Raw genomic sequence first — 12110 nt, forward strand, 5'->3', positions numbered from 1 at the left:
TAGCTTCTTTTTTTTCACCCAAATGTGTATTCCTACGTGTTATAATTTAGTCTTGGCCATTTAAAAAACTTTATTTCTGCCTGAGTGCGGTGGCTCACGCCTGTAATTCCAGCACTTTGGGAGGCCGAGGCAGGAGAGTCACTTGAGGTCAGCAGTTGGAGACCAGCCAGGCCAACATAGTGAAACTCCGTCTCTACTAAAAAGACAATTAGCCAGGCGTGGTGGCATATACCTGTAATCCCAGCTACTCAGTTTTCTTTTCTTTTTTTTTTTTTTGAGATGGAGTCTCACTCTGTCACCCAGGCTGGAGCGCAGTAGCGTGATCTCCTCTCACTGCAACCTCCACCTCCCAGGTTCAAGCGATTCTCATGCCTCAGCCCCGAGTAGCTGGGATTACAGGCACACGCCACCACGCCCAGCTACATTTTGTATTTTTAGTAGAGATGGGGTTTCACCATATTGGCCAGCCTGGTCTCGAACTCCTGACTTCAAGTGCTCCACCCACCTCGGCCTCCCAAATTGCTGGGATTCTTTTTCCTTTTTTTTTTTTGAGACCCCACTCTCTGTCACCCAGGCATGAGTGCAGTGGCACGACCTCCTGGGCTTAAGCGATTCTCCCACCTCAGCCTCCCAAGTAGTCGGGACTACAGGCACATACTGCCACACCCGGCTAATTTGTTTTTATTTAGAGACGAGGGCTTGCCATGTTGCCCAGGCTGGTTTTGAACTCCTGGGTTCAAGAGATCCTCCTGTCTTGGCCTCCCAAAGAGCTGAGATTACAGGTGTGAGCCATCATGACTGGCCTTAAAAAAAACTTTTAATAGGTTATTTAAATTTATTTTAATCTGCACATTTCTGCCATTTCTTTCTTTTCCTTTCCATTGTTCTGGGAAAGAACCCAGGCCATCTGACTTGCCGAGATTCCCACAATCTGGATTTTGCTGACTGTATACTCACGGTGCAGTTCAACAAGTGCTCTGTCCTGTGTATCACCTGCACATTGGTGGCTGGTACCAGAAACTGGACTGGACTCAGGTTTGATCCCTTTGACAAGACTACAGGGGGCACATAATGCTTGCCTCCTTCTATGGTGTCAGCAGTCACCAAAACATAATGCGTCTTCATTGAGGGTTACAAAATGGTGGTATTCAAATTCTATCATTCCTTTTTCATTTAATAATCAGAATACTCTTATAGAGAGATGCTTGCCCTCCTCTACCACTGGGTAACCCAGTGGTAAAGATCACGTAGCTTCCTCCGCTCTTCAGTAACAGCATTTCATATTCCTGTGGAGAACCAGCCTTCCCTAATCTTAGTCCGAGTGGGTAAAGCAGAACTAAACCTACCTTCCAGTTCTGGGAGTGGACTCATGATGCAAGTCTGGCCAGGTCCTATACCTGGCCGCAGTCATTGAGTCAGGGACAGTCCCATGACCCAAACCAGGCCAATGAAAACACGCCTTGGGAATTTTCCTGATGTTTTTGGAAAAGAGGCACATACCTTCTTCTATCTAGTATTGCTAAACAGACTGAAAATAAGCTGCTGGTGACCAGCTCTGCCACTGATCAAGGAAAGCCTCTCTGAGGATGAAATAATAGAGAGGAAAGCAGAGCTGAAAGATGGAGAATGCATTCCTCATAGCATTCTTTGGAACCTGGATCCAGCTGTGCCTGAAGGCTACTCTTAGTTATGGAACCGAACCTAAAAAAACTTTCCCTTTTTCAAAAGCCAGCTTGCAAGCAAAACTGATTGATATAATCCTCATGCTCTTTGCTCCCATAACACTCTGAACCTTCCTTTCTAGCCCTTAGAACTTCTGTAATTCCTTGTTTAATGTCCATCATTTCCAGAAGACTGTTTCTGGAGACAGATTTCATGCCTATCTTGTTTGGCAGTCTTTCTAGAAGCTAGAACATCCTGGCACAAGTAGATGCTCCCTTCAGATTTGGAGAACTGAAGGAAGCTAAAATAAACATCCTGAAATCAGGTTCAACTCCTGTATCTCTAGCACCATCTGTTCTCCCAGATGTGCAGGACACAGTATTTCCTCTGGCCACCACAGAGTCTGAATGCATCCATGGCGTAAGGGCCCTTCAGAGAAGCGGCCCACTGGGGGTATGTGGAAAAGGAGCTCCTGTCAGTGACCTAAGGGGCATCCCTCTACAAAATGTTCTCCAGCTGATAAAAACTAACCACAGATGATAGCTCTTTATAGGTTTAAGCCTTATTCTACTCCTGCAATCCCATTTGTCATCTCCACCCTTCTGCCCCTTGGCCCAACCTTTATCTTCAAACTGGGCCCAAGAATCTCTAGATGAAGCTTTTAATGTGGACAGAGATAGCTGGTCTCAACCTTTAAGTCTGTGGGGCTTGCTTTCGGCCCAGGCTGATGGTAACACCCAGGTAGAAACATCAAGGCTGTCAGCCTTCGCTGTTGACTGGACACCTCCAGGGCTGGAGAACATTCTTCCCAAGTAGACTTGCCTTGGCTTCTTTGTTCTATTATCATTATCATCTGGCTGCTGGGCAAAATACCTATATACCTAGCCATCTTAGCAGGCATAGAAAAAGCTGAGATTTTAAAAACCAGTTGCAGGGGGCAGGAAACCAGGAGCTCACTGTTCTCAGACATGAGAACTTTCTCTGCTCCTCTAGCTGTGGGGCAGGGAGAGGGGGAAGTGAGGACCTTGTGACACTGTGCCTCTGAGGCCTGGGCTTCTTTCCTCCCCAGTTCTCACTGCACTGGGAGGTGGGCCATTTGCTGTGTGTCCAAGCAAATGGAAATCAACACGCTGAAAGAGTTCCGGCAAAAAGGTGCGGAGACACATCAACACAAAATAATCTTACAGATTTTACTGACCAGATATCCTCTTAGTAGGGTGAATCTGCCCACAGATCAAAGAAAAGCAATCCGACATAGCTTTAGAATAACATAGAACATGGTCTTACTGTATTATAAAGTGAGCATTCCTAATTCAAGACTCTAAAATCTGAAACACTTTGGATAAGGGATACTCAACCTGTAATTACTAACTTTGTGACCTCAGGCACGTTACTTAACCTCTCTAAGCCTCAATTTTGTAATCTGTAGAATGAACAGCTTAATACCTACCTTGTAGAGCTGTTGGAAATATGAAAAGAAATGCCAGCAGGTACTTAACTCAGAAATGCCAAGCCTAGTGACCAGCACATGGTAAGTACTCTCTAAATGGTAGCTGCTGTTAGTGTTGCTGTTGCTATGGCCATCAGGAGGCTAGGAGGATTTTTCATTTTCCAACCAGTATGAGCTAAGAGGGACTAAAGGACATGGACATCCCCTGCTGTGTGGACATCAGTATCTGCAGATCTGTGTCTCAGAAACGGCCCATACCTTCCGTTCCAAGTGCTTATCCAGGCGGGCCAGAGCTTCTGTCTCTCCTCCCTGCCAGACAGCTGGACCAAGTCCTTCAGTGGGGAACCCTGAAGAGAAGGAAGGGTCATAAGACAGGAGGTTTGACCATTTCAGTGATAGCCTGGCACAGCTGTGCTGTTATTTGAACTTTATGAGAACTGAACCATAGTGTCTCAGTGCTACTGGGGGTGAGGTAATCCTTAAAGTTTTAGCGTTTTCTAGGTCAACTTGGTTCTCTTCCCACAGTCACTATTTTCTCTGCTTTCCCCTGCACCCTCATCACTCCAGGCAGGTGAGAACAATCCTGGACCTCCTGCTTTTCAGATTAGCTGGCAACTGTGGTTTTCATGTGAAAAAGGCTAATAGCTTTGTTCAGATCAAAAGATTGGAGGGGTGGCTCACATCTGTAATCCTAGCATTTTGGGAGGCCAAAGCGGGCGATCACTCGAGGTCACGAGTTTGAGACCAGCCTGGCCAACATGGTGAAACCCTGTCTCAGCCGGGTGTGATGGCTCACGTCCATAATCCCAGCACTTTAGGAGGCCGAGGTGGGCAGATCTCGAGGTCAGGAGATCGAGACCATCCTGGCTAACACGGTGAAACCCCCATCTCTACTAAAAATACAAAAAATTAGCCGGGTGTGGTGGCGGGCGCCTGTAGTCCTAGCTAATGGGGAGGCTAAGGCAGGAAAATCGCATGAACCCGGGAGGTGGAGCTTGCAGTGAGCCGAGATTGTGCCACTGCACTCCAGCCTGAGTGACAGAGACTCTGTCTCAAAAAAAAAAAAAAAAAAGAAACTCCGTCTCTACTAAAAATACAAATATTAGCCAGGCAAGGTGGCAGGTGCCTGTAGTCCCAGCTACTCAGGAGGCTAAGGCAAGAGAATTGCTTGAACCCGGGAGGTGGAGGTTGCAGTGAGCCAAGACTGCGCTACTGCACTCCAGACAGGGCAGACTCCATCTCAAAAAGAAAAAACAAAAAATAAGAAAGGGGGGGGGTGAAAGAGCGTAGTTAGTAACCGGAGAGGCTGACAGACTCCCTGCTTTCAATAGAAGCAGTACTAGCTATACTGTTACTGAGAAGCCCACAGACACCAGCACCAGGCAGTGCCTGTATTGTCTGTGAGAGGGAAGTACAAAAATAGAGGCACAATCTAGAACCAGAAACAGAAGATTACATGTATGAGTATGAACAGAACAAATACTAGAAAGACATAGTTTAAAATTAATTGTGGTTACCTCTGGGTGGTGGAGTAATAGTGACTGCCATTTCCATCTTTGCTTTCCTGTGCTTTCTAACCTTTCTATAATAACATGCATTACTTTGACAAAGAATTTCTTTACACAAAAGGAGGCACCAGCACAAGTGGCTCTGGGCAGGAAGTACGCACCCAGCTCCTCCAGGGAGGGCACACCGTAGGTCTCATCATGGTTCTCCTGGATCTCGGCCCTGCAGCTCTCCATCTGCTGACTGGTCACCAAGCCCACCGGCTTCTTGGGCAGCTCCATGCGGCTGATGATGGCCTGAAAGCGCTTGTATGTAAGGGGTGGCTTCTGCCCATTCAGCTCAATGATCCTGGGAAGCCCAAAGCACAACTGGTGTTACCCACAAGGCCCTGTGATTTGGGTCCCTGCCCACCCAAAAAAGAACCCAGACTCTGAAGGTTTGAGCGTGGCTTTCCTCATCCACTCACAGGTCCCACGCCTGAGTGGAAAGGTGGGGGGCAAGGGAGGCTGCATCTCCATTTTACCGAGAGGGAAAATAAAGCCCAGAGAGCTGGAGCAGGTGCCTCAGTAATGGAGCAAGGCAGGGCCAGAGCTGGGACTCAATTCCAGGTTCCCTGGTGTTGACACAGAGCTGCCTAAAGACAGAGACTGAACATATCTCTAATCACAGAAAAATCCCTACTAACCAGCTTGGCACTTGGCCTATCTGTCCAAGCTACGGGAATCCCCATAGGCCTCTACCACCATGTACGCCCTGGAGAAAGTTCTTTGATAAGAGCTGAAGACATGTTTTTTTCTTTTTTTTTCCTACTCTAACATCATAAGGAATAGCAGACATGTTCCTTTCTTGGAAAATCATGCCGTTCTTAGCCTCCATTTATTAGAACATACAACAGAGAGATGGAGGACAGCTTATCTTCTCAAATACAGAGACTGGGGCTAGAGTTCATAGCCACAACTGATAGTTAAAGAGTGTCTTGTAGTTTACAAAGTATTTTTCATGACCAAGGGAAACATAACTGCACTCATGCATGAAGGAAAGAGTATCAGAGGGCGAAGAACAGAACGGAGGTTGTTTATATAAGGATGAATTAGGATGGTATGGAGTCACATTCCTGGGGCTCTTCCTGGCTAAGAAGTAGCTTACGCAAGGCCCATCTGGCTGGGTGAGTTCATTTCTCAGTTTGCTCTACCTCGCTCTCCCCGCGTTAGTGGAGATATATGGTCGGCTGCTGCCTCTGCTGTGCCTCCCCCTCCTCTGGCATGCAGCAGGAGGAGGATCTCCACACCCAGCCTTTCCTCCTGAGGGCCCGGCTCACGTGCACAGCTGTGTGACCTGGCTTCTTGGCAGCCAGCACTGGGTTGGGGAGTGGGGGTGGGGAGCGGCGGCGGCTGCTGGCTTGGCAGCAGCAGCAACAGCAACAGCAGCAGCAGCAGGAGGGTGACAGCTCTGGCATGGCAGGGAAGGGGAGGAGAGGATTTCCTCCTAGAATCTCTGAAAGCACAGAGGCTGTCACCAGGGGAGGAGGCTCCTCTGTAGTTAGCAGCTCCCTGCAGGGATCTCTAGAGCCCTCCCCACCACCAAGTAACATGGCCTGGAAACCCAGATAGTCATAGAGCCCGGGGAGCTCTTTTTTTTTGACACAGGATCTCGCTCTGTCACCCAGGCTGGAGTGATGTGGCATGATTACAGCTCATGGCAGACTCAAGCCCCTGGGCTCAAGTGATCCTCCCACCTCAGACTCCTCAGTAACTGGCACTACAGGCATGTGCCACCATGCGTGGCTAATATATTTCTTTATTTTTAGTAGAGACAGGGGGTCTCACTAGGTTGCCCAGGCTGATCTTGAATTCCTGAACTCATGTGATCCTCTTACTTGGGCCTCTTAAAGTGCTAGGATTACAGGCATGCGCCAGCATGCCCAGCCTAGGAACTCATCTTAGGTACAAAAGCTGGACCTGTGTGAACAGAAGTCTGTTGGAGGGGTAATAGGCAGGGTCCACTGAGGTCAGAGGGCAGCTATTGTGCAGGATGGAAGTGGGAGTAGGAGGCACAGGTGGGATTCGGGCATACTAGGAGCAGATCTGTAGAGACTCTGAGTGTGGGTCCTCACTGCTTCCATGCCTTGGGTCTAACAAGCCTCTCTGCCACCCCAATCGGGTAAAGCTCTCCGTGACCTGTTCTACAGGCCCTGACTCTGGCCTATTCTCTTCCAGCTTCTAGAAGATGCCATGCCTCCTGGGTCAGGTGGCCCTAATGATGAACCTCTCTGAGTTCCACTCAGCAAGGGCCCAAATTACTACCTCTCACAATTGGTAACCTGACCCCTGGGCCCCATCTCTTACCTTTCCAGGTCATAGAGTGTATGAGAGTTCTCGGTCACTACTTCCACACCAGCCTCCTTGGCCATCTTCATGATGGCTGCATCTCGTTCTTTCCCGAAGGGTTCAGAGTCATATTCAAAGGTCAAGCGGGTCACTCCCCATTCCTGTGGGGAGAGGATCTGTTATGCTCGACACTGTGTTTGGGGAGGAGGGGGAGGCTGGACTCTTAGTTCCTTCCTGGGAGAGAACAGAGCTAGTCTAGAGACCTGTCTGATGGGCAGCAAACAAACTAGGAACAGGAATTTGATCTGGAAAGCAAACAAGTTGAGGTTCAGAAAGTTTGAGGAGGGCAGGCAGTGTGGTGAAGCCAACAGCACAGCAACAGTGGAGTCAGAAGAGAGGTAGGCAGCCTTGTGCACTTGCTGTGTCCTTGAGGTAGGAGAATGCGGCAGGAGGCTATAAATACAATGCTCCTGGGAGACCCCCAGTCCCAGAGAGTGGCACTGACTCACGAGTGGGACAGGATCACAGCCTTCCACCTGCTCAGCAAGCTTTTCCCAGAGCTCCTCACAGCCCTGCAGACTTGTGGCCTAGTTTTCTTGGCAGAGTTGTGCTATGTGAAGTGTCTTAATTGTTTCCACAGCAACACTCCTAAGGCCAATAGCAAACAGAGCTAATAGGTTCCAGCCCTGAGAGAGTCAGGAAAGGAGAAGCGATCCTTAGTCTGGAGGTCAGAGGAAACTAACCAGAGGGGCTGCATGTTGGAAAGAAGGAAGTTCTTTCCTAAGCCTTTAGTCATTTCTGGTAGGAATTTCTAGATCTCATGGCAAGCTGGCCCAGTGAATGGTTGTACAGACAACCCACAGAAAACCCTAGAGCATTCAACTTGCAAGAAGAAAAACACATTCTCCAAAGTCTCTGGTCATGGTCTCTGAAAGCTCTGAACCACAGGGGCAAATGTCCTGGCCATGCACAGACTGGTCTGGTCCTGACTCAGCCCTGCCTGGGGAGTGGGTCCTTAGCAGGGCCAGTTATCCCTCATTCGAGCAGACCAGCATTAAACATTGATTAAGCCCTTGCTATAAGTCAGGTGCCATGCTTACAGTTCATATAGATTACATCACTGAATACTCACTGTAACCTGTGAACAATAACAATATTATTAAAAGACATTTTCTCCAAGAAGCCTTCTTGACCTCCTCCTTCAGTATAATTCTTCTGCACCTTGTCTTTTTTCCACTGCAGCATGTATTATATGACAGTGATACACTTGCCTGTTTCCCCATTAGTGTGAACTCTCAGAGCAGAAACCATGTTGTCTTGCTCATCATCATTATCCTTATACCTAGTATGGGGCCTAGTACCTGGCAGAAGCTCAATCAAAACACATTAAATGACTGAATGGATGACCTAGCTATAGCTCTGGGCTAGAAGTGGGTTGGCCTCTGAGTTGCTGGGGAAGAGAAGGGCAATGTTGAGGGGAGAAGGGAGGCAAATGTATTTATATGGTATGGTGGGTGAGGACACAGCTCTAGAGTCAGAATCCAAGATCATCACTTGTTAACTTCACAACCAATTATTGTTTCCTCACCTATAAATCGGGATAGCAGTAGCCACCTCTTAGACCTGCTGTGAGGAAGAAGTGAGTTGATGTAAACAAACACTGGGAACAGCGCTTGACTCACAGGCAGCCCTCAATGAATGTGGGCAATTACTAGCACTGTGTGATTTGTACATGTATGCGCAATTATGTGTGGGGGTGCAGGGAGGGGAACTGAAGGATGATGTATTCACTAAGCTGTTTGCCTCGACATGACTTTTCCTTTTGTCTCGGAGTTAGGGTGGAGAGGGGCAAGACAATCATTGTGTGCTGCTGAGGATGATAGCAGTCTATCCCAGAGCCCTCTGTCCATCAGTTCCTGTGCTTCTGTGTGGGCCTTAGAATATACTTTTAAAGGGATTGAGGGAAAAGTAGACTGGCCCCCTGATACTGCAAACAGAAACCTATGTGGCACCAAAATGAAGATTTCTATCAATCATTTATCCCATGGGAAACAAGAAAGCTTCTTCAGAAAGGCTGACTTTTCCCAATAAGCAGAGCAAAGCAAGATGGGAAACACAACTTGCTAGAAATGAAACCCCACCCTCAAAGTCTTGGCCTAGAAGGAACCCTAATAAATCTTGCTGGCTTGAGCCAAGAAAACATCGACAGAAGCCAGTGGCATCCGGGGTGGAATGACTTACCACATCCTATGTCTGGACTGAGCTGAGAGCTTTCCAACAAGACACTGGTTTCCCAGAATTTTTTTCCTTAACACAGTTTCCATTCCAAGAGAAAGCTAACTGGCTGCCGTTGCTCCCAACTTCTCTAGCAGCAATAGCCAGACCAGCCCTGATGTTTCCATTCCCTCAGTCGGAATATCATCTCACTCAGCCTGTGGGGAAACCCTCAGGGACAGAATCTCACTGTCTTCTCTGGGGCTCTGCACGCTTACCTTGAACAGCCTTGGGAACACGTCGGCTGGCTGTCCCCGGACTACAAACAGGCGGGAGTTCAGTTTCCTTAAACTTGTGTCCAAATCTTCCAGAGACTGAAGTAGGAACCTGCAGAGTTCACACAGGCCTTGTTAGTGATAACATCATGAAGAGTGGCTCTCTTTCCTAACAAAGCAGGGAGAAACTGGTTCGCTGTTTATGCCCAACAGGCAGCCTCACGATCACTAGGGCTGGAGAGGCCAGGGTTCCAGCCCAGGAGGGATGTGGTGGTGGATCAGCGCTGCTCTGCTTCAAACCCTGGCCTTGCCACTTACTAGCTGTGTGACTTTAGGCAATCACCTAACCTCTTTGCCTGTTTTCTCACCGGTAATGTGAAGCTGATGTTAGTACTTCATAAAATTGCTAAGAAAAGAAAATCGAATCATGTGTGAAAAACATTTAGCACCATGCTTGGCACACAGACATCACGAGATAAATGTGAGTTGTTCCTAGTGTGGTGTTTCTGTGTGATCAGAGGCAAGTCACTTATTCCCTCGCAGTCTCGGGGGCTAGATATAAGTATCCGCCCAGCACGAGGTTGTTGTGAGACTCACATGGGAGCCATCTGAAAAGCCAGTGCAATACCGTGGTATGAAGCTTTAAGGTCCTCTTAGCAGAGGACCAGACTGCCATAGCTGGGAAAATCCTCCTTACTCTGGTGGAAAAGACTCCTTGACTTTCTGCACGCATGCTGTGGGCCATGCGTATTTCTGCTGCCACAGCCTCACAGCCCGCAATGGGTCCCTAGTTCCCACAGCTTTGTTTGGCAGGTGGCTTACTCTCCAGGCTTCTCCAAGGTTCTGGTGATCAGGTTCTCATCCCAAGAAGGAGAAGGCTTTAAAAGGTACTTCTCAATAGCTATCTTCACATTTTTGTGAGGGTGGGGATGGGGAAGACTACAGATAGGCAAGAACTTCAGCAGCAGACCTGGATCACCAGGTGAAAGGGAAAGGAAATTAACACTTGCTGAGTGCCTTCAGTGTTTTATTTTTAAGTTAAATTAACATTATAACCAGATAAACTATTCAAGTGGCTCAAAATTCCAGAGACAAAGCAGTACACAGTAAAAAGGGCTTTCCCCTCCCTCCCTCCCCAGAGGCAACCAAGGTTATCAATGGGATTTTGGTTCTGTCATGCTTTTTAAGTGCATTTTTGCATTTAATTCTCTCAACTGTTTTGAAGGAAATAGTACCATCCTTATTATATAGATGAGGAAACTGAGACACTCAGATGTAAATTAATTTGCCTAAGACCATAGCTGTTAAGTGACAAAGCTGGGGATTCAGGAACCTAGGGTGGTCACCCTGAAACCCACATTTTCCTCTCTGTGCTTTTTTTTTTTTTTTTTTTTGAGACGGAGTCTTGCTCTGTCGCCCAGGCTGGAGTGCAGTGACACAATCTTGGCTCACTGCAACCTCCCCATCCCAGGTTCAAACAATTCTCCTGTCTCAGCTTTCCGAGTATTTGGGGTTAAAGGTATGTGCACCATACCCAATTAATTTTTAAAAAAATATTTTTGGTAGAGATGGGGTTTCACCATGTTGGCCAGGCTGGTTTTGAACTCCTGACCTCAAGTGATCCGCCCGCCTCAGCCATCCAAAGTGCTGGGATTACAGGCGTGAGCCTCCGTGCAGGGCTTTGTGCCCCATTTCTAAAGATTTCTAGTTGTACGCCAACTCTGCTCCAGGGCTGAGATTCCGCAGGCCCTCAGGAGTTTGAAGCCCTTTTCTCTAATAGCAATCTGACTACAGGTAGTCCGCTGGCATTCTCATCTTCCTCAGGAACCCACAGGCCGATCTGCATATGTCACAGACACCTCTGAGGCACCTGCTCTCTACCCCTTGGGTCTCCGCCCATCCCCAGCATTCTTCTCTGTCAACAATAGGAATGGCACATCACAGTCACATTCTCTCACTACTGGAGGTTAACAGAAGCAGTGACTATTCCCAGGCTGTCAACTAGAACCAGCTCCCACTGCTGCCTCTGACGTACACAACTTGACACACTCCTACGGCCAGTGCCACCGACCCACATTCTAGCACGGGCTGAGCCCTGGGCTCGGCTCAAAGCATCATGTCTGCAAAAGAGCATGTGGAAGACTCTCTGAGGGGCTGGGATGGAAGACTAACAGGTTGAATGCTGCTTTATGCAAACCAAAAGCTCCACCTCTGTGAATTTCTGTTTTTGAAAAATTGACACCTCCAGAAAAGGAAAAGGGAGCTGCAAGTGCGTCACTTGTGTTGGCCTCCCCCAAGCCTCACCACTCTTCTAGAAGGAAAAGAAGAGAAATCCATGCAAATGGTCTCATGCCATCTGAAACCTGGACTCTGCCAGGTAGAATGCCTAGGGTTAGGAGCGGTGATTTAAATTCTATAACCCCAGGACACAGGGTCCTCCATCTGCAGCTCCCAGGAGTGTCCTTACTGTGCGCTTCAGGGGCCTTTTCCTTCACAGTCCACGAGGCTGCATAGGACTTTGATTTGAAGCTATAAATAAGGTTGGAATGCACATGAAATCTAGGTTCCAGAACATGTAGCAATCTGCCTTCTATAGAACTTTATTTTTAGACCTCATTTACTAAAAGGAGAAATTCCTCGTAGCATCTCTAAAGTACAGCTAATCCTATGAGAGCC

The 12110-nt window shown here is 47.9% G+C and overlaps 1 protein-coding gene across 1 annotated transcript in view; it reads right to left on the reverse strand.

Annotated features, from left to right (window-relative positions):
• CRY2 (cryptochrome circadian regulator 2) overlaps window positions 1-12110 on the reverse strand; it is a 37879-nt gene that overhangs the window by 19784 nt on the left and 5985 nt on the right. Inside the window, exons 2-5 of the mRNA XM_008000546.3 lie at window positions 9438-9546; window positions 6964-7106; window positions 4782-4966; window positions 3371-3459 (exon numbers count right to left, since the gene is read on the reverse strand). Coding sequence (XP_007998737.1) covers window positions 3371-3459; window positions 4782-4966; window positions 6964-7106; window positions 9438-9546 — 526 coding nt within the window. The remainder of the gene's footprint in view (window positions 1-3370; window positions 3460-4781; window positions 4967-6963; window positions 7107-9437; window positions 9547-12110) is intronic.

The sequence above is a fragment of the Chlorocebus sabaeus genome, chromosome 1 (genome assembly GCF_047675955.1).
Source record: "Chlorocebus sabaeus isolate Y175 chromosome 1, mChlSab1.0.hap1, whole genome shotgun sequence".
Classification (NCBI taxonomy): Eukaryota; Metazoa; Chordata; class Mammalia; order Primates; family Cercopithecidae; genus Chlorocebus; species Chlorocebus sabaeus.